Below are 19,614 nucleotides of genomic sequence, written 5' to 3' on the forward strand. Positions count from 1 at the left end.
AAAATCAAGCAAATATTAGCAACTAGACCACTAGGCCAAGCCTAGGGTCCAAAAGCAAGAAAAATTCCTAAACAGCAAGGTATCTCCAACCAAAGTCAAATTAATGTCAAACAAAAGCCAACACAATTAGTCCCATGTCCATATCATTCATCATGTTCCTTTTATGCACAAAACAATCCAAACTAGTTCAAATGGAGCACCAAACATCCAAACAGAACTATTGCATTCAAATCCATATCAAAACAAATCCAAAAAATCTCAAATAAATTACACCTAAACAGGACATCTCCTAGGTCTAGCATGTCAAATTTTAGCTTAATTGGACAAAGGAAACCATGTCAATGAAAATCAACAAAAACAGACACAATTACATGCTCCAAATCACAACATCAACACATGCATTCACTCCAAAAATTCACAACTCAATGAAAACAGTAAAGAAATGAGTGAGACCAAAACAGGGATATCACATCATGTGTCTACAACATTCATATCAAATTTCATGATCATTCAATACCATATGAGCATTTCACATTAAATCTACCAACATGTATCACATGAGCTTGCACAATTGACCAATCAGAGATGAAAAATAGCAATCAAATTGAAAATGCCACATAAAATTCCACAAAAATTCACATAGCATCTTAACATGTTAATGAACATCCATGCAAAATTTCATATCATTCTAACAAGCCTAAGTCATTCAAATAAATCCAGCAAGTTGACACAATGAGGTGTGACACAAATTGTCACACCTAGATTCCAAAATTCATAACTCAAACACCAGGAATCCAAAATTCATGAAATTTACATGTAAATAAGCATCAACCAGTCCACAATCACCACAAAAATTTTCAAGCATTTATTTTAGAATATGAGAATTTCACATTGGATTTGGCACAAGGTATCAAAATGTAGCACATGTTAAAGAAACCTAAGTCAAACACAAATATTACCATGCACAACTTCAACCAATAGGTCAAAAAAATCCTACAGTCAACAAGGAAGTCAAAGAAAAAATCCACACATTTTTATGATTTTTCTATGATTTTTTATGAATTTTTTAACATGTTTAGGAATTTTTTAGAATTTTTTAGAATTAATATAATTAATTAAATGTTCCAATGGCACAATGGTAATTAGTTAAAGGCGGGGGCGGTAAACACTGTATTCGAAAATTCAAATGGAAATGAAGATCAAACACATAAAATTTCCAGAAACTCGTCTTCTTCAACCCAGACATCTCAAGAACACATGATCCATGAACTTCCACCAAAACGAGCAAATGAATAACCGTTGGACTCGTCTTCTAACCTAGAGTACGAATATGAACCTAATTCGACCTACTTGTTCCTCTATCTCCTGAATCGATCGACCTAGGGTTTGTTCTCACAATTTTGAATCCAGATTTCTTCCTATATAGTCATCCATTTCACAAACCAAGCACATCACTACGATCTACAATCAACACTCTATAGAACGCATGCAACAATTAAGGCATTGGTGTGATTCGAAAAATTGCAAACCTGGAACGGCAGTGTTGAATTTCTGGTTCTTCACGTGTTTTGACCTTAAACAGATGCAGTAGTATCTTGTGGAAGATGAGTAGAATCCTTGAATTCAGTTCATGTTGCTCCTAGTGCATCAAATCGCGATTTACCATGAATGAGTGCATTTTGGACAGTCACGATTTGCACTTCTTTCCTTCCAAACTTCACAAACAGATGGAGAGGATGATGACTAGAGATCAATGCCAAAAGAAATTCGAGAATTGATCAAGGATTGAGGAAGATTTTTGGATTTGAAGGTTTTGTGTTCTTGAGGAATTTGAGAGAATGTGGAAGATTTTTGGATCTGATTTTTGGGAAATGTGATTTTTCTGTTATGATTATTGGATGATTAGGAATATATATGGTACCTTAATCCATGCTTAATTACACACATTAGCCAAATTGCATTTGATTAGTGAAATGTTAATTTTCAAGTAAGGGCAAAAATGTAACTTCCTAAGCCAGCTCATTGCCACCTCATGGACAGCTCACACACTCTCTAAATGACATGTGTGAGCTGTTGCAACTTGTCTCACTCTCATTGGATGTGTATTCTTCATTTTCACCATGTGGTAGCTTATGTTCATTTTCCAAATTCCATTTCAATGGCCAATTTTCAAACCATAAGCCTTGGCCATGTTATGATGATTCCAACAAATTTCAAATGCCATTTATGAGGTGTTGCAAAAATCCCCACTCAAAAATTCCAATTATTTCACAAGTTGGACAATTTTGCCCTTGGTCCATTTTAACTGTCCAGTTGAAAATTGACTTTTTGCCTTGACCACTTTTGAGAAAATCCAATTATGCACCATGAAAGTACATGTCAAATGGAGTTTGTGCATATAAAGAACTTGCAATTTGGACAAACCATGTGGAAATTATGGCCTCCTGATTATGGGTCATTTTTGAAATTCACTGAGCCCTAATTTTCCAACCATACATGGGAATTTCAAGTTCTTGGACATTTTGGAAAGGTGAGAACAAGATCTACAACTTTCATGTTGAACAATTTTTCATTTGAAGCTTCCTTGGACACGTGGCTTTGAGGTCCAAAACTTTCCATTTTTGGAAACTTCCATTACAAGTCACTTTCTATTTTAGGCAGTTTTTGTCCTGACTTGATTTTCTCCATTCTTGAGCTTTGAGATGTCAAATAACACTTGTTCCAACATGAATGAAGTGTATCCAACTCATTTCCACCTCCAAATCCATCAGATCATGTACAGTTGACCACAGTTGACTTTTTCAACTGATAGATGAATCTGGCCAAGCATAGATCAATCTGAGCTCCAATCTTCTGATGAAATGGCTCAAGGATGACACCCTAGCCTCAATAAGCTCAATATAATCATAGAATGAACCCCATAACCATCATAGACCACATCTCCTGATTATGCCCTGATTGGCCCAATGCAACTGATTAGGGTTGACCAGTGGTCAAAACCCTAATCTCAAGAAATCTGATCAATCTTCTGATGATGACAAACCATGATGATGATGTATCATTGTAATCAAGATGGAGACCAATCTTCTTGAGAATCACAAAACCCTAATTTCAACTTCCACATCCTCAGATGATTGATGACCAGTCAATAAAACCTTAGGCTTACACTTTGACTTCCTCATCTTCTGAACAAGACTTGGGAGGATGGCTTGCACAATGTAACCACATGATATGCAATATGTAATGCCTAATGTCCTAACAAATGATATGCAATATGTTATGCTAGTCCCAAGAGAGGAGGGCAAATTTTGAGGTGTTACACCCATGATTGATGGTTTTGAGCCATATCTTTAATGAGGGCACTAGCTTCAGGATAAGGTTTGTTCATCAGAGCACCGCCTGCGGCAGCGTCGATGGTCATCTTCGTGTTATAGTGAAGTCCATTATAGAAGGTTTGAATGATTAACTAATTTTCTAAACCATGATGTGGGCATGCTCGTAACAACTCTTTATATCTCTCCCAAGCTTCGAACAGCGATTCTCCTTGGTTTTGGGTAAATCTAGTTATATGGTTTCGAAGAACGGAGGTCTTACTCGGGGGAAAATATCTAGCAAGAAATACTCTTCTAAGGTTATCCCAAGTCGTAATGGAATTCGGTGGAAGGGAATCTAACCATGATAGGGCTTTATCTCTGAGGGAAAAAGGAAATAATCTTAAACGTATTGCCTCAGGAGAAGCTCCATTGGTTTTAAAAGTGTCTGCTAATTGAAGAAATATTTTTAAATGTTGGTTTGGGTTCTCAGTAGCGAGACCTGCAAATTGTCTCTGTTGCACTAGTTGCAACAGGGATGGTTTAAGTTCGAAATTATTAGTTGGGATGGTTGGGTTTACTATACTAGAACTAGGTTCTTCATTGGATGGTTGAGCGAAATCCTTAAGAGGTCTTTGTTCTTGATCTTCGTCCATAGCTCTCTTAATTCTATGAAAGAATAAACGTGCGCGAGCGTAACGTTCAGGTTCCGCCAGAGGGTATACTAAGCTTAAACTTCCGGTGCTGCGAGTTCTTCGCATTGACCGGCGGGAAATAGCCTAAGTCTAAACGATATAACAACAGGAAAATGGAATTGGACGAAATTGGTCCCCGGCAACGGCGCCAAAAACTTGATGCGTGCTTTTCGTAAGTATACGAACGCGTTAGAGTAATATAAAAGATTGTCGAATCCACAGAGACCAAGTGTCAATCTATCGTTATCTATTGTTATGGTGTTTATCAAAGGCAATCAAAATAGGTGTTTTTAGAGTGTGCAATGAAAAGTAAAGTATTGAATAAAGTTTAATTAATAAAGACAGGGTCGAATGTAATTCACATAATCAATTAATAATCCAAGTACTTGCTAATAGAACTACTTATGGGCAATGTTTCCTACTTTGAAAAGAACTAATTTAACGGGAACTGTCGCTTTCGCGTATTCAGAACCGAGTTGTACTCCCTAATCAAACCCTCTTATTGTCACTTATAAAAACGCACGCATTGCGTTAGAGTAGTAAACCTATTTTTAAGAAATATAGTATCTTGACTAAGTTGAAAAGTATTATAACCTGGATTTCTTAACCAAAAGAGGTTCTTACGAACCAGACTCTAAACTTATAAATGCGTCCGAAAATAGTTTTAAAATCTCTTTTCTTCTTAAATTAAAAACTCTCAATGAACTAAACAAAGCGCTTTCGCTGTTTTTGAAATAGTTAAAAACAATTAAGTTTAGATAGACGTTGGACGGCTTTCGATCTTACCCAACGGAATTGAAGTGCGGGAAAACTTAAGTTGAAAGTTAAAATAGCCCTTAAGTGCTTCTACGAACAATTGTACGGATTATCGGTTCAATTATGATCCTTACATTCTAACCTTATAAATTTAGTTAGACATGGTAAAGTAAAAGTGCATTAATTTAAATAAAAGTAGTGCGAGTGTGGAAAGTAAATAAAAGTAAAGCGAGTGCGAGGAAATAAATAAAGTAAAGCGAGTGCGGGAAATAAATAAAAGTAAAGTGCGAGTGCGAGAAATAAATAAAGTAAAGTGAGTGTGAGAAATAAATTAAGTAAAGCGAGTGCGGGAAAATAAATAAAGTAAAGCAAGTGCGAGAAATAAATAAAGTAAAGCGAGTGCGGGAAAATAAATAAGATAAAGAAAAGTAATAAAAACCTGCTCCAATCAGAGGGTTGAGAAAATTGCAAAGCGGAAATGAAAATGGCGGCATGATTAACTTCCTTCCAAAGTGCTCCAAACTCGATTATAGACTTGATTACACAATTGTGGTAACACTCCAATGCGAAGCGATTACCACTTTAAAATACTGAATATATGCCTAAGTGAAACAAAGTTGCTTTGAGTTTGCCTCTGCTCTAAGTTTGGATGGTTGTAAAAGTGATTTCGAGTTTCTATTTATAAGCAAGTAAAAAGATGGAAATGACAAGGATGCCTTTCAACTTGAAAATGGGAGGGAAAACTTTTCCTCTTCTGGCGCCCGCCACAAGGCCAATCTGAGGCGCCTTAGTGGAAGTAGTGGGGAACGTGGCAGTTGAGGGAGGTTGAGTTTGGACACGTCATGGCAGGGTCTATGGCGCCAGCCATGGTGGAAGCCACAAGTACAAAATGCTGAATTTTAGGGTTTTTAACTATTTTTCGCTCCTTTTCTCGATCGGGGCTCTGATTAAAGTAAAAACCTGAAAACAAAGAAAAACATAGTAATAACACAATAAAATAACAATAAAACAACTAGAATGCATGTGAAATCGGAGTCGAAAATACGGTAAATTTCAGTGTTATCATATATTGTTTACTAAAGTGGTATCTTTTTGTGAAAAGCATGGTATTGAGATTCCTGATCTTAATGATGTTCATTCAACAACAAGATTTGGACGCTCCCGTTTGAAGAGAATCAAGTCACAATTCAACATTACTTTAAAGTTGAAATCTTTTTCACTACCATTGACAAACAAATACAAGAGTTGAGTAGCAAATTCAGTGAGCAGGCAATAGATTTGTTAACTCTTTCTTGTTCTTTATCTCCCAAGGATGGATATAAAACTTTTAGCATTGATACTATTTGTTCTGTAGTTGAAAAATATTATCCTATGGATTTTAGTGATCAAGAGAAGAATAATTTACAATTTCACCTCTAACATTTTTTATTTGTTGCTCGTCAAGCATCAAACTTGAATAATTTATCAACTATTCAAGAACTACGTTCATGTTTGGTTGCATCTGGACAGGTTGAAACTTACTTCTTGATTGATAAACTACTTCGTCTTATCACGACTCTTCCCGTTTCTACGGCCACAACTGAGAGGTCTTTTTCAGCAATGAAAATTATTAAGACTAAGTTGAGAAACAAGATTGATGATGGGTTTCTTGGAGATAGCATGATAGTATATATTGAAAGGGAGATTAGTGCAAGCATTAGTTCGGAGTCAATTATTGACGATTTCAAGTCACTCGAAACGCGTAAAGCATTACGTTAAGGTAGTTTTAAGTCATGTAATTTAAATTTTTAGTAATTAACTTTGTATTTATTTTAACTTTAGTGTTTTATTTAAAATACTATTTACATTTTATTTATAATCTTTATTTTACGTTAGCGGTCATCCCAAATTTTTTTATCTGGCTCCGCCACTGCTCTCAAATTCCATCTTCCACCACTATAGGAGAATTAAACTCTCGTGCGTTAACTAAAAGTTTGTTCAATGTATGTAGCTTATTTTATTCGATGTTTGTTCTAATTTTTAACTTGGTTTAACATTTTGTAAAGTACCGTTAAATGTTCTTACCACTGTCAATTGCAAAACTACCATGGTGAAATGATGTTTTAACATTTTGTTAAGTGTTGTTAAATGTTGTTACTGTTGTCAATTAAAAAACTACCGTTGTGAAGTGTTGTTTTAACATCTTGTAAAATGTTGTTAAATGTTGTAAAGTGTTGTTAAATGTTGGTTTAATATGGTGTTATACCATATTGTTTTAACATGGTGTATTATTTCTCCTTTTTATCATAATAGAATTTGAAACTACACAAAGAGCAACTTGCAAAAGAGACAAGGAAGTCTCAACTTGATATTTATTTGGAGTAGGCAAGTGTGTGGATTTAAGTTATCCAAATTTCGATGACTTGAATGTTCTTCAATGGTGGAAGGAGAATTGGAATAGATTTTAAATTTTATTTTTATTGGCTCATGATTTGTTATGCATCCTTATTACTACCATTGCATCTGAATCTACTTTGAGTATTGCTTCAATAGTTCTAAATAAATATAAAAGTCATTTTTTGCCAAAGAATGTAGAGGCATTGATTGTACCATCAATTGGCTTCTTGGTTTTAATAGTTTTGGTGCATAATCAAATATAAAAGTTTCTCTCAATATTGTGATAATTTTAGTAGTTTGTTAATTTAATTACTTACAATTAAATTATTTTATAGGTGTAGTGGGTGATGATGAAGATAATGATGATAGAAGTTTGAATAAAAGTATTAGAACAAAAGTATCATTTGTGAAGATTGATTAGTGAATGATTTATGTTCGTAGAGAATTTGGATATTTTGGTATTAAATTAAACTATTTATGACTTGTTTTATAAGGTTTGTTGACTTGTTTGGTGGTGTAATGTGTTGAACTTTATTGATTTTGTTGTGTTGAATTTATTCAAACATATATTTTATGTTTGTTGAATTTAATTATTGAATCTAGGATAATGATAAAGTGCTTATGTGTTTTGATGCTAGTATGTTTTTACATACAATTTTATTGATGATCTTTTTTTAGAAACTATATCATATGAGCGGAAAAAAGTTTAGCAGGAAAGCCCACATGCCTGCCATTAAATGGGACATGCCATTAATTGAGATCACACTTTTGAATTTGACCTCTCCACCTCATTTTTTTGCGGACATTTGTTGGACATGCCTAAATGTGACGGGAAGGCTTATTTGTCACCCCTAATATTAACCAATAAAAAATTCAAGAAGTCAAAATCATTAGTAAAAAAAAGCACATTCTTTCTAAAATCATCAATAAAATTGAAACATATCAAAATCCAAAATAACAAAATAAAAACATAAAATCGAAAAAATAATCCCAAATCACCGAACACCGAAACTAAATCGATGAAGATCAAAATTAGAATAGATGGAATCAAGATCCATAATGTTGTAACTAAAATTCATTACAGTCACGCCTTTACCACCATTAAACCTAGATCAATGTTTAATGAGATATGAAATCATGTTTACTTTTTTTTTCTATCCATGACAATCTTCAACCCTTGAGAAGAAGAAGATCAAATGGTTTGATTGTTGTAGAGTGAGAAAAAATTATACAAGGGAATTGATAATGAATAGTAAATTAAGAGAAAGAATTAAAAGAAATTGATAGGTTTAAATATAATTTTGCATTTCACGAACCTCATTAATAAAGATGAAAATATATAATTTTTTGTTTTTATAATTACTTTAAATTATTTAAAATTATTTAAGCCTTCATCTCTAAATACTCTTCATATTAATAGCAACAACTTTTGAATAACAGGGAAGTTTTCGCATAAAGCTCTTTATTTTTACCGCTTTCACGTTGTTGTCGCTGATAAAGCCACTGGATGAAGGTGCATATAAGTCTCCTAGACCATCGTTTCGGGATATTCTCATTGAAGGCCAAGCAGTCACTATCGTGAAGGGGAGAGTCGACTTGATTGAAAGGGTACTTATGAAAGTCTCTCTTGAATGAGGAAACAAATTACTACCAAAGTCATGATGGATTAGAAGATTTTTAAGGAGATGTGTAATCCTTGAAAGGAGGCTCTAATCATTAAACTATTTGAGAGAAATATGCATTATCATTTGATGAAGGATATGTTGAAGAAGATGTGGAAACTTACCGGAGGTTTTGAGAATATGGAGTTGACAATGATTTCTTTATGATCAAATGTTAAATGTTCACAGGTAGGGAGAAACTTTTGTTAGAATGCATGTGGATGTTGTTTGACCATTATTTGACAATGTCTTGATGGACTCCAGACTTTGCATCTCCTCTCGCAAAGGTGGAGAAGATTTTGGTTTGGATTTGATTTCCAGAGCTTAACTTATTTTATTGTGATAAAAGTGTCCTTCTTGATTTAGAATATGTTGTGGGTACTCATGTTAAGGTAGATACTAATACCCTTAATGTAGAGAGGGGGAGGTTTGCGATAATTTCGGTGGAGATTGATTTGACTTTGCCGGTTGTCGGAAAGGTCAATGTTAATGGCCACTGATACAACGTGTAGTATGAAGGTCTTCACATTATATGCTCTGATTGTGAATGTTATGGACATCAGACACCTTATTGCAAGAAAACACTTGATAATTTAATGGACTTTGTCATTCCTATGGTGGCCCAAATAAGAGGTCCACCAACAAACGATGTTGCCCATGAGCAAATACTAACGGAACTGCATCAGGAAGTGGGTGATGATAACGCTGAAATTGTAGCAAAAGAATATGGAGAAATAAATGCAGTTCATGGTGATTGGCAGATGGTGCAGAGGAAAAAATGTAATAAAAGAGAAAGTGTGGTCAAGGGAAATATCTATCCAATAATGCGCCTAGAGATATGGGGAGTTCTAAAATAAATGGAATTGATGTTTCCTTAAAAGGAATAAGTGTCGACAGTAAAACTACTGGACCCACTCAACTTAATGCGGTTTCTAAGAAATGGAAATTTGATAAGAGTGGACCTACTCCAGACGCGTGTCAGCCAGCAAGTAGAGCAAACTCACGCGCCAAGGCTAAGTCTTCCATTTTGAAACTACATCTTGCTATTAGTGTGTCTTTGCACAAAACTGGGCCAACTTTTAATTCCTTCCCAGCATAAAAGGGTGTGTCTACCACTGCTAAATGCATTTCCATCGTTCCCATAGTAAATTTGGGTTTGAAGACCATCACACGATACAACATTCCACATTTTGAATTGATAGTAAGTCATGTAGATGGAAATAACTAATGCATTATGGATGAGCGGAGCATCTTCAACTTTGTAGTCGCATGTCCCTAATTCATTCAGGGGAGCATCTATATCCAGTTATTTTGTTGTTTTTCTTATCTATTTCATCTTTGATTTAATTTCAATTTGTTGAGTCTTCTTCATGATTGCACTTCTCAGAATCAAGTTTGAAAAGATTTGTTTTTAGCATGCATAAAGATTTGGTTAGATTTGATCTTGATTATGATGTTTTTTTATCAACTGCATGAGTAAGTGGAATGAAAACCTTTTATGTTTTTTATTTGAGTTTGATTCGAAGTAAAATCTCAAAATGCTTTTAAAACCTTGCAAATTTGAGATTTTATGTGTTTGATTCGAATCATGGCTTTCTAGCACATTTTATGATTCTAATTAAATTGATAGAGGCAAAACTAGAATTTTCAGACCATTTGATTCGAATCAATTCTTATACATGATTCAAATTAATCTCTGATATTCACTTCTATTTGATTTAATTCAAATCAAATTGTGAACTTGATTCGAATCACACTTTTTCAACATTTTCTTTTCAAGGTTGTTGCATTTGATCTGAATCATTTTTTATACATGATTTGAATCATGTGGGTCATGATTTGAAACACACTTTCCTATGATTCGAATCAACTGACATATTTTCAAAAAAAATGTTTTCCTTTTATTCTATTTCACTTGCTCATTTGATTCAAATCATAGATTGCTCTTGATTTGTATCTAACTGACTTTTTCAACCATTTTCTATGCTTAATCTCAAGCACATATAAAACCTTTTTGTCATCATTTCTCAAATAACATCTATCATTCTAATCATTAACTTTGAGTGTGATTTTAGTGGGGGGAAAACAATTTCCTCTGTTTTGAGTGTTCAAAGTCTTGCAACGAAATTCTTGCATCTTCAACTTTATTTTGGTTAAATCTTGATAACAAGAGATTTGTAATTGATTGAAGGAGGCATGTCCTAGAAACTAATTGTTCTTGGAGATCTTGTTGAGTTTTTCAGGTTGTTAGAAAGACTGAGGTGATTGTTAATGGTGGTGACAAATTCCATTAAAAACAAGTAGGTTCTTCTCTCTAGAATTACCTTAGTAGTGACTGTGTGGAAGGCTGCAGATAAGGCGGAGTTCTTCTCAGATCTTCAAAAAATTCATCGCTCAAGGAATCGGTAGGATCAAGGGGTTGATTGCTACACACGAAGGCTTGGAGCAGATTGGTGATATTAGAATATTCAAGAAACGTAATTCAAGTAAAGATTATGTAGAAGTGTTTGGTTGTATGTTGTATACAAGTCAAGATCCAAATAGGAGATTTTATTTTCTCAGATGTACCGTGGATTGGTGATTATAAGAACTCTTGTAAATATTTTTCAAATAACAAGGAACTATGGAGGTTCCAATGGGAAACCATTGAAAAATGCACGTAGGCAAAGCGAGGACGAACGCCAAAGCACTATAAATCTTTGTTCATCTCTCTCTTACTCTTGCATTTAATTTCATAGTATTTGAATGCTTAGGTTTTTCAATTCCATCGTATTATATCATTTATTCTTTGATAGTGATTTATTACATATGCGTTACGTTTTGTTGGAATTGGGTAACTTGTTAAGCTAGATTGGTGTGAGAAACAAATTGACATTAGAATTCCATTCATTGAATCATTGTGTATACACTTCTTGTGAATTACACAATTGAATCAATTCACATCAAGTATTTCATCATATTCATCTTTGATATTTGTGAAAGAATTCGTGTTAACTTGATCAAAATTCAAACAGTATAATTTTCACATTTTCGCATCAAACCTTTCGCTCGTAATTATTTTTGAAAACACTTTGATTTAAAAAATGGAATTTGAATTTTAAATTGGATTGATTCACCCCTATCTAGATTGTCTTCCTACTTGTATGTAACTTGAATTTATGTTAGTCCTGTATACGCTTCTCGTTTGACTTGTGGCTACAACTCATTGACCGGAGGAACACTATTAATGGTCCTTGGATGTTGATTGGAGACTTTAACAACATCATTCATCCGAGTGAACAGAAAGGATGTAATTTTATCATTCCAATGCAGATGCTTTGTTGAATGTCTTTGATAAATGTAATTTAGTTGAAATATAATTGGTTGTAAATTCACTTAGAATAGGCCTTGTACTAGTAATTGAATGGTCTATCACAAGTTGGATAGGGCCTTAGTTGACGTTGTTTCGCGCATGGCTTTCCCTGATGCATATGTTGAGGTGTTGTGTAAATTCCATTTTGATCAAAACCATATTCTCCTTAGGTGTGGCCTTCCTCTCCAAGACCACGAGCCACATTCTTTTATGTTTGAGGTAGCTTGGATCACTCACCAGAAATACTTCTATATAGTTCAGACTTCCTAGGTGAAATTCTTAGATGGCATTGTAACTTGTCTCCAAAATATGCAACATGATTCTATCCATTTTAATAACGAAAATTTTGGCAATATCAGCAAATGAAACCATAACATTGAGAAGAGACTTAAGGGTATCCAACACTCTTTGGAGAGAATAGATTCGGCAAGACTAGTTTATCTCCAATAGGAGCTTGAACAAGAGTATGATGAGATCCTTGTGCAATAGGAGATTCATTGGTATCAAAAAGCTAGAGATGATTGGATTAAATTAGCATATCGTAACACCAAAATTTTGCATACCAAGACAGTAATCAGGCGAAAGATAAATAAATTTCATGGCATTCATCTTCCCAATGGTGTTTGGTGCAATGATGACATTATACTCATAGAAGAAGCACTGAGTTTATTTAAAGATTTATTTTTCCCTATATCTCTTATACCCATTACTAGTATGGGTGGCTCAACTATGACTCCGATCCTTATGAAGAAGCCCAACACTCTTTGACTTAAAAGGTGACGAGGGAAGAAGTTACTTATGTATTGAATCAAATGCACCCTTTCAAGGCTCTGATGTATCCCAAGGTATTTTTTAAAATAGTTTTGGCATAGTTTAAGATGACATAGTCCAACTTATATCAAATACTTTTGTGACAGGTAGCTTTCACTCCTCTCTTTCTGAGACTCTTATCACATTAATTCCTAAGGTAATCTGCCCCTAAAATTTTAAGGAATTCAGGTCCATTAGTTTGTGTAACACTATTTAGAAGCTTATTCTAAAGATTATGGTTAACAAGTTGCACCTTTATCTAAATCAGATAGTTGAACCCTTCCATATTAGTTTTTTTCTTGGTAAAGGGACAACTGATAATGCCATTATCCTCCAAGGAGTAATTCATCCTATGCGTAAATCTAAAGAGAAAAAAGTGGACATGGTGTTCAAAATAGATCTTGAAAATGCATATGATCATGTTAATTGAGATTTATTTAAATTTTATTTGAAGCGAAACGGGTTTCCTCCCATTACTATAAATTTGATAATGCATTGTATAACTAGCTCCTCTATGTATATTCTTTGGAATTTGAGACGACTACCAAATTTTGTTTTGACTAGAGGATTACGACAAGGTGACCCCTTTTCACTCTATCACTTTGTCATCTGCATTGAATTTTTATCGCAAACAATTATCAGGGAAGTTGATGAAAGACAATGGAAACCTGTCAGGTTATATCGTAATGGACCCCCTTTATCGCATTTATTTTTTTGCTGATGATATTCTTCTTTTTGGGAAGGTTTCTAACTCCTAGGCAGGGATCACTTTTGATATCTTGAATTATTTTGCCATGTTTTATGTCCTTATAGTGAATGTTACTAAATGAAAGGTGTTCTTCTCCGTTACCACTAAGAGCAGTAAAATGGATTTAATTTTCTCCACCGCAAGTATCAAGTGAACTCTTACTCTAGATAAATACTTGGGTTTCACTATGTTGCATGGTCGTCTTCAACGCAAGGACTTTGAGTTTATAGAGGACAAAATCAGTCAGAGGTTAGCATCTTGGCAACATAAATTGTTAAGCAAGGTTGGTCGTTTGACTCTACTTAGGTATGTCCTGAACTCGATCTCAAATTATTATATGCAAGTGGCTTGACTACCTCAGTAGACTTGTGATTTTATTGATAGGATGGCGAGGAAATTTTTGTGGAAAGGTAATTATAATCCGGTGCACATCTCGTTGGCTGGAATAAAAATTTACTAAGCCCAAGAAGTCGGGTGGTATTGGGATCCATAAAGCAAGAGAGGTTAATACTTCTATGTTGGGTAAGCTGGTTTAGGGTTTCCACCGGGATTATGATTTCCTATGGGTCCAAGTTTTGAAGCAAAAGTACATCAGTGAGGAAACGTTACTTAATATGAAAAAGAAATTGGGATCTATTACTTGGAATGCAATAATAAAAACTCTCTTTGCTCTTAAAGATGGATTTGAATTTAGATTGGGAGATGGGAACTCCTTGTTTCTGGTTTTCCAATTAGCCTGAGGTAGGAAATTAGCGAAGCAAGTTATCTACGTGGATATCCATGATCTGGAAATGCAAGTCAATGATGTTTACTTGGATGGAAATTGGAACTTCAAATTATTATATACTAATATTCCTTCGGTTGTTTGTGACCATCTGAAAGTGTTTCCCATTTGTTTGAATTCTCTAGTGCTTGATCGGTTAACCTAGAAAGACAATTTAAATGGTATTTATATTGCTCGGGATGGTTATAACTGCCTTAACAGGCTTGAATTTGTTCAGAATACAACAAACAATAACTCTTAGAAATGAGTGTGTCATATTCCTGCTCCTGAGAAGGTGAAACTCTTCCTTTGGACGACTTTAAATAAGTCTCTTCCTACAAGATCGATGTTGTGTCATCGTGGTATGCTCCAAACGAATTTATGTCCTAGATGCAATAAGGACACTGAGCGACTGTGAATTGCTTCTTGGACTCATTATGCGTCCAATGGGATAGTTTATATGATCCGGTTAAACATGGCGTCAATGGTGACTCTATCTTTTTTACTGCTTGCTGGTGGTCGTGACGCTCTAGGAACAAACTGTGTCTTACAATGGAGTGGTGTCTTCCTATTATTTGAAAATCATCACAGTGAATTATGCTAATTTGTTAGATAAACGTTTTCTCAAGCATAATTTGTCTCATCCAACGAGAACGATCACGTGGAATTCACACAAAACTAGTAATACGATTTTGAAAGTTGATGGCAGTAGCCTTGGTAATCCCGACGTCTCGGGTTTTTGTGGATTCATTCAAAATGTTGATGGTGCTTGGGTTCAAGATTTTGCGGGTAATATTGGTTATTCCAACATTCTTCATGCTTAGCTAGTTGCGTTATATCATGGTTTGCGTATGGCATTGCAACTTGGCATCAAAGATCTGATGTGTTATTCTGGCTCCAACTTTGTTATCAAGTTTATCTCAGAGTCTGTTAATGTTTGATATCACTATATTATGATTCTTCATAACATTAAAGAGTTCATTTCTAGAGAATGACGCGTTCACGTATTTCATACTCTTAAGAAACAAAATGATTGTGCTGACTATAACAAAACATGAGATTGGTAATGAAGCGTGAACCTCTTGTTTGAATCATCACTATTCTTCGTACAATTTCCTATTTTTTTTATTTTCTTTTTCCCACTTATACAAAAAAAAATCATCTAAGCCTTAAATAAAAAAAACAAATCAAATCTTTGAATCAAATTATGTTATTTTTGTAATTTACTTTTTTAATAACTCAATTTTTGAATTTATTTATTTTCAACAACTTTTTTAAAAAATAATTTATTTATTTTAGTATTATTTATATTTTTAAATAACTTAATTAAAAAACCTAATGACATGCATGGATACTGATTTAAAATATTAATTTATTTTTATCCGATTCAATAATGACACTTCACTGCCACGTAATTAAAAACAATGGGAACCCAAAAAATTGAGACATGGTAAATAGGACTTAAAAATTAAATTCTAAAATTGAGGACTAATTGTTTTATTTTAAATTAAAATTGAAGCTTCTTTGTCAACATACTAGTAGATTTTAAGTAACTTATATACATGTACTCATTCCTTCGGGAAAAATGCTATAAGCGTTACATAGTCAATATCTTGAACTTGAATAGTTTGTAAAAGCGTTCTCCACAATCAAAGAATGAGACCATAACCAGAATCAAGTTTAAATATTTTTACAAAATGGTTAAAAGAATGAAGAAGCTAAAAGAAGAGCTTCCGTGGGGATGCTTTAGATGCAACTGTAGAGGAAAAGTCTGAGCCTTTGAGGGGAGGGGACGTTTGGTTGCTTTCTTTTCCCACTGGTAATCTGTCAAGAAGCTTTGCAGCCCTTGGATCTGTTAGTAGTATCTTTTGGAAGGATTGTGAGAAGCCGGTTGCGATGATAGTCACATGAATCTCGCCATTGTAGCGATCGTCAACAACAGCTCCAAATATAATATTGGCAGAAGGATCAGCTAAACTTGTCACTACCTACAAAAGGTTCTGGACATGTCAAAAGTTGTTTCCATAGACTCTCGTAAACGGTTTCACAAATGTCTATATCAGTTGATAAGCTCAAATAAACAAATCCAAACAGATATTAGTGCAAAAGGAGTGATGGGATGCTCTTTCAACAAGTGCTGAAAAAATGAAGTACCTGAGACACTCTATTCACTTCCTGCAGAGTTATGTCTTTTCCTCCAGTAATATTATACACTATTCCGGTAGCTGATTGAATAGATGATCCAATTAAAGGTGCCAAAGTAGCCTGTTCTGCAGCTTCTTCTGCACGGTTTTTACCAGACGAAACACCTACTCCAAGCATTGCAGTTCCAGAGTCTTTCATCACAGCTTTTACATCAGCGAAATCCACATTTACAAGACCGGGTATCTGTGAAAAGACAGGATAATTCGTATCGTCACAATAGGAGAACATCAAAATGTACTTGACTTGACAGGACAATTCGTATCGTCACAATAGAGAATTTATTCAACTTTTTAATAACCTAATTCTCTTTGCAATCTACCAATCTACTGTGATAAACTAAACTTTCTCACATTACAGTGACGAGATAGGAAATATCAATAAATTGTTGATCAACTCACTGTTATGATGTCTGATATTCCCTGTACTCCCTGTCGTAGAACATCATCGGCAAGCTGGAAAGCATCCTGAAGAGGCGTCTGCTCATCAGCTAAGTCAAGAAGACGGTCGTTTGGAATCACTATAAGTGTATCCACATTTTGCTGCAGCTTTTCAATGGCTTCTAGTGCCTGAAATGATGACATTGGAATTTCAACCACTCAAAAGTTTCCTCAAAGCACCACAATATCTCGGAAGAAAGAAAATAAACATCAAGCAATTTCTGCAACACATTCAACCATAAGATAACTCATGATTACTGAAGCTGTGTACGGTAGAAAATTACAACAAAAATCAACTTTTTCTTTAGCATACTAGAACAGTGTTAAGTAACTTTTGAAGTGGCTAAGTTTACAGTGTGCTTCCAAGTTTCAACTAAGGAAAGAATTAACACATGCCTGCAAGGATCTTTTGCGTCCTTCGAAACTGAATGGATAGGTAACAACACCTACGGTTAAGTAGCCAGCCTCTTTTGCTATCTGGGCCACAACAGGGGCAGCACCAGACCCTGTACCACCACCCATACCGGCAGTTACAAAAACTAAATCTGAACCTTGAAGAGCATTAGCAATAGTTTCTTTTGACTCCTCAGCAGCTTCTTCCCCCAAAAGTGGATTACCGCCCGTACCTGCATCTCTTTCAAGAAATTTGAATCAAATGCCATATAAGAATTAAAGCCATACACACATACACGGAAATCACATAAAGGACAATGTATACGCAAGTTCCAATTGAGCATAATGCACAAAGGAATCTCCAAGGCATAGAAGGCGAGTGTCCAACCTAATCCACGGGTCAAGAGTTCTCCAATTTGGATAGGATTTTCAGCAGCAGAATGCAAGAGTGCTTGAGCATCAGTATTTATAGCATAAAAGTCCACACCCTGATTAAACACAAAATTTTCAGAATTAAACATCAAAAATAATATAGTTGCAATTCAGTAGCCAAACATCAAGAACAACAACCAAGTCTTATCTTACTAAGTGGGGTTAGCTACATGTCATGGATCAACTTTCGTCATAATGTTCTATCCAAGACCGTGTTTCTATTCAAAAAGTCAATCTGGAGATCTTTCTTAATAACTTCTATTATAATTTTTCTAGGTCTTCCTCTACCTCTTAGTAGCAAAATATCGATAACTTACTGAAAAGCTACACTATCTTCAACATAACAATGTCATGATTCCTAAAATGCAACCATGAGAAACACATCTCTGAAAAACAGAAACAAGAGAACTTCCAGTGCAACCCATTAGTTGAAATTCAAATGAAATTCACTAAATAACTTTCATTCCACATACATTTAATGGAAACCATTTCAATTTTAAGGAAATGAATGGAGAATTTTTTTAGCATTACTTAGATAAGTAAACCCACCAAAATTATCACAATTGCACATGACTCATAAGTAAAAAACAAAGGTTTATCAGCAATTAAAAAGAGAAACAAACCTGTAATCCGCAACCAATCATGCGGTTAACGGCATTGTTGCCACCGCCACCAACACCGACAACCTTAATCTTAGCATTATCAACTAATGAAAATGAGCATGTAACGGGTCTAAAACGACGTCGCAGGGGTTCGGTGTTACTGGTTCTTAGTCTAGGGTTCAGTGAAACAGAGTTTCTGAGAGTGAATGAAGAATGTGAAGAAGAGAGTGCAGTGTGAGAAATTGGAGTGGGAATGGGAGATGATGAGAGAAGCTTGTTGGGGTTTTTTAGGGAAAGCATTGGCATTTTTCTTCTCTTGTGTGTTAAAGGTTTTAGGGTTAATTTGCAAAAGGGAAATGAAATAATAATTGGGAATTCAGGGTTTGAGTTGAGTTTCCATGTCAAAGTTCACTTGAGACGAAGACCACGACATAGAGGCGGCACACTGAGCACAGCAAGGGAGTTCTTTTTTTCTTTTTTGAATGTTTAATTATTTAGATTTTCTTTTCCCAATCCTTCAAATTTTCTAGGGATTAAAAAATTGACTTTAACTTAATTTAATTTAATTTAATGTTAATTTAATGTTTCACTTATGTCTTTTAATTAAAAAAATATTATATGATAATCTTTTAAAAACACTTTTCTTAACTTAAATGATCATTTTTTAAAAATTTTGTGAAAAAAAATGTTAACTAATGTTTTTTTTTTGTTATTTAGAATATATATATATATATATATATATATATATATATGGTTTTTTTACAAAAATAACCCACTTTTTCAAATAAATTTCCAAAATACCCTTGGTTTCAAAAAAATCCCAAACTACCCCACTTTTAGGAGGAGTCGCCAATTGAATTGGAGACTCCTCTTAAAAATTGAATGGAGGCGCCAATTCAATTGGAGACTCTTTCTAAAAGGCAATTTTTTTTTGTAAATGGTATACGTGATAGATAAATTTGATGTAGGACCACTTGATATTAATAAAATTTACCGTTTACACAAAGAAACCTAATGGTGATGATCGGGATCACCTAACCGACCTTCGGTCCCACATCCTCTAGCTACCTTAA

At 34.5% G+C, this 19,614-nt stretch overlaps 1 protein-coding gene and 1 non-coding gene across 2 annotated transcripts; one reads left to right on the forward strand and one right to left on the reverse strand.

Moving 5' to 3' along the window:
- Positions 1 to 3,476: 3,476 nt before the first annotated feature.
- On the forward strand, positions 3,477 to 3,583 carry LOC127088796 (small nucleolar RNA R71). The gene has a single exon (XR_007790612.1). It is a non-coding gene; the product is annotated as a small nucleolar RNA R71 (small nucleolar RNA).
- Positions 3,584 to 15,998: 12,415 nt separating this feature from the next.
- On the reverse strand, positions 15,999 to 19,030 carry LOC127084839 (cell division protein FtsZ homolog 1, chloroplastic). The gene is made up of 6 exons (XM_051025361.1): positions 18,563 to 19,030; positions 17,896 to 17,995; positions 17,511 to 17,740; positions 17,076 to 17,243; positions 16,627 to 16,860; positions 15,999 to 16,460 (listed from the first exon to the last, which is right to left on the reverse strand). Exons 1-6 carry the CDS (start codon positions 18,845 to 18,847, stop codon positions 16,191 to 16,193), a joined length of 1,287 nt encoding a protein of 428 aa, XP_050881318.1. The 5' UTR covers positions 18,848 to 19,030; the 3' UTR covers positions 15,999 to 16,190.
- Between the last annotated feature and the right edge of the window lie 584 nt (positions 19,031 to 19,614).

Source organism: Lathyrus oleraceus, chromosome 5 (assembly GCF_024323335.1).
Source record: "Lathyrus oleraceus cultivar Zhongwan6 chromosome 5, CAAS_Psat_ZW6_1.0, whole genome shotgun sequence".
Lineage (NCBI taxonomy): Eukaryota > Viridiplantae > Streptophyta > Magnoliopsida > Fabales > Fabaceae > Lathyrus > Lathyrus oleraceus.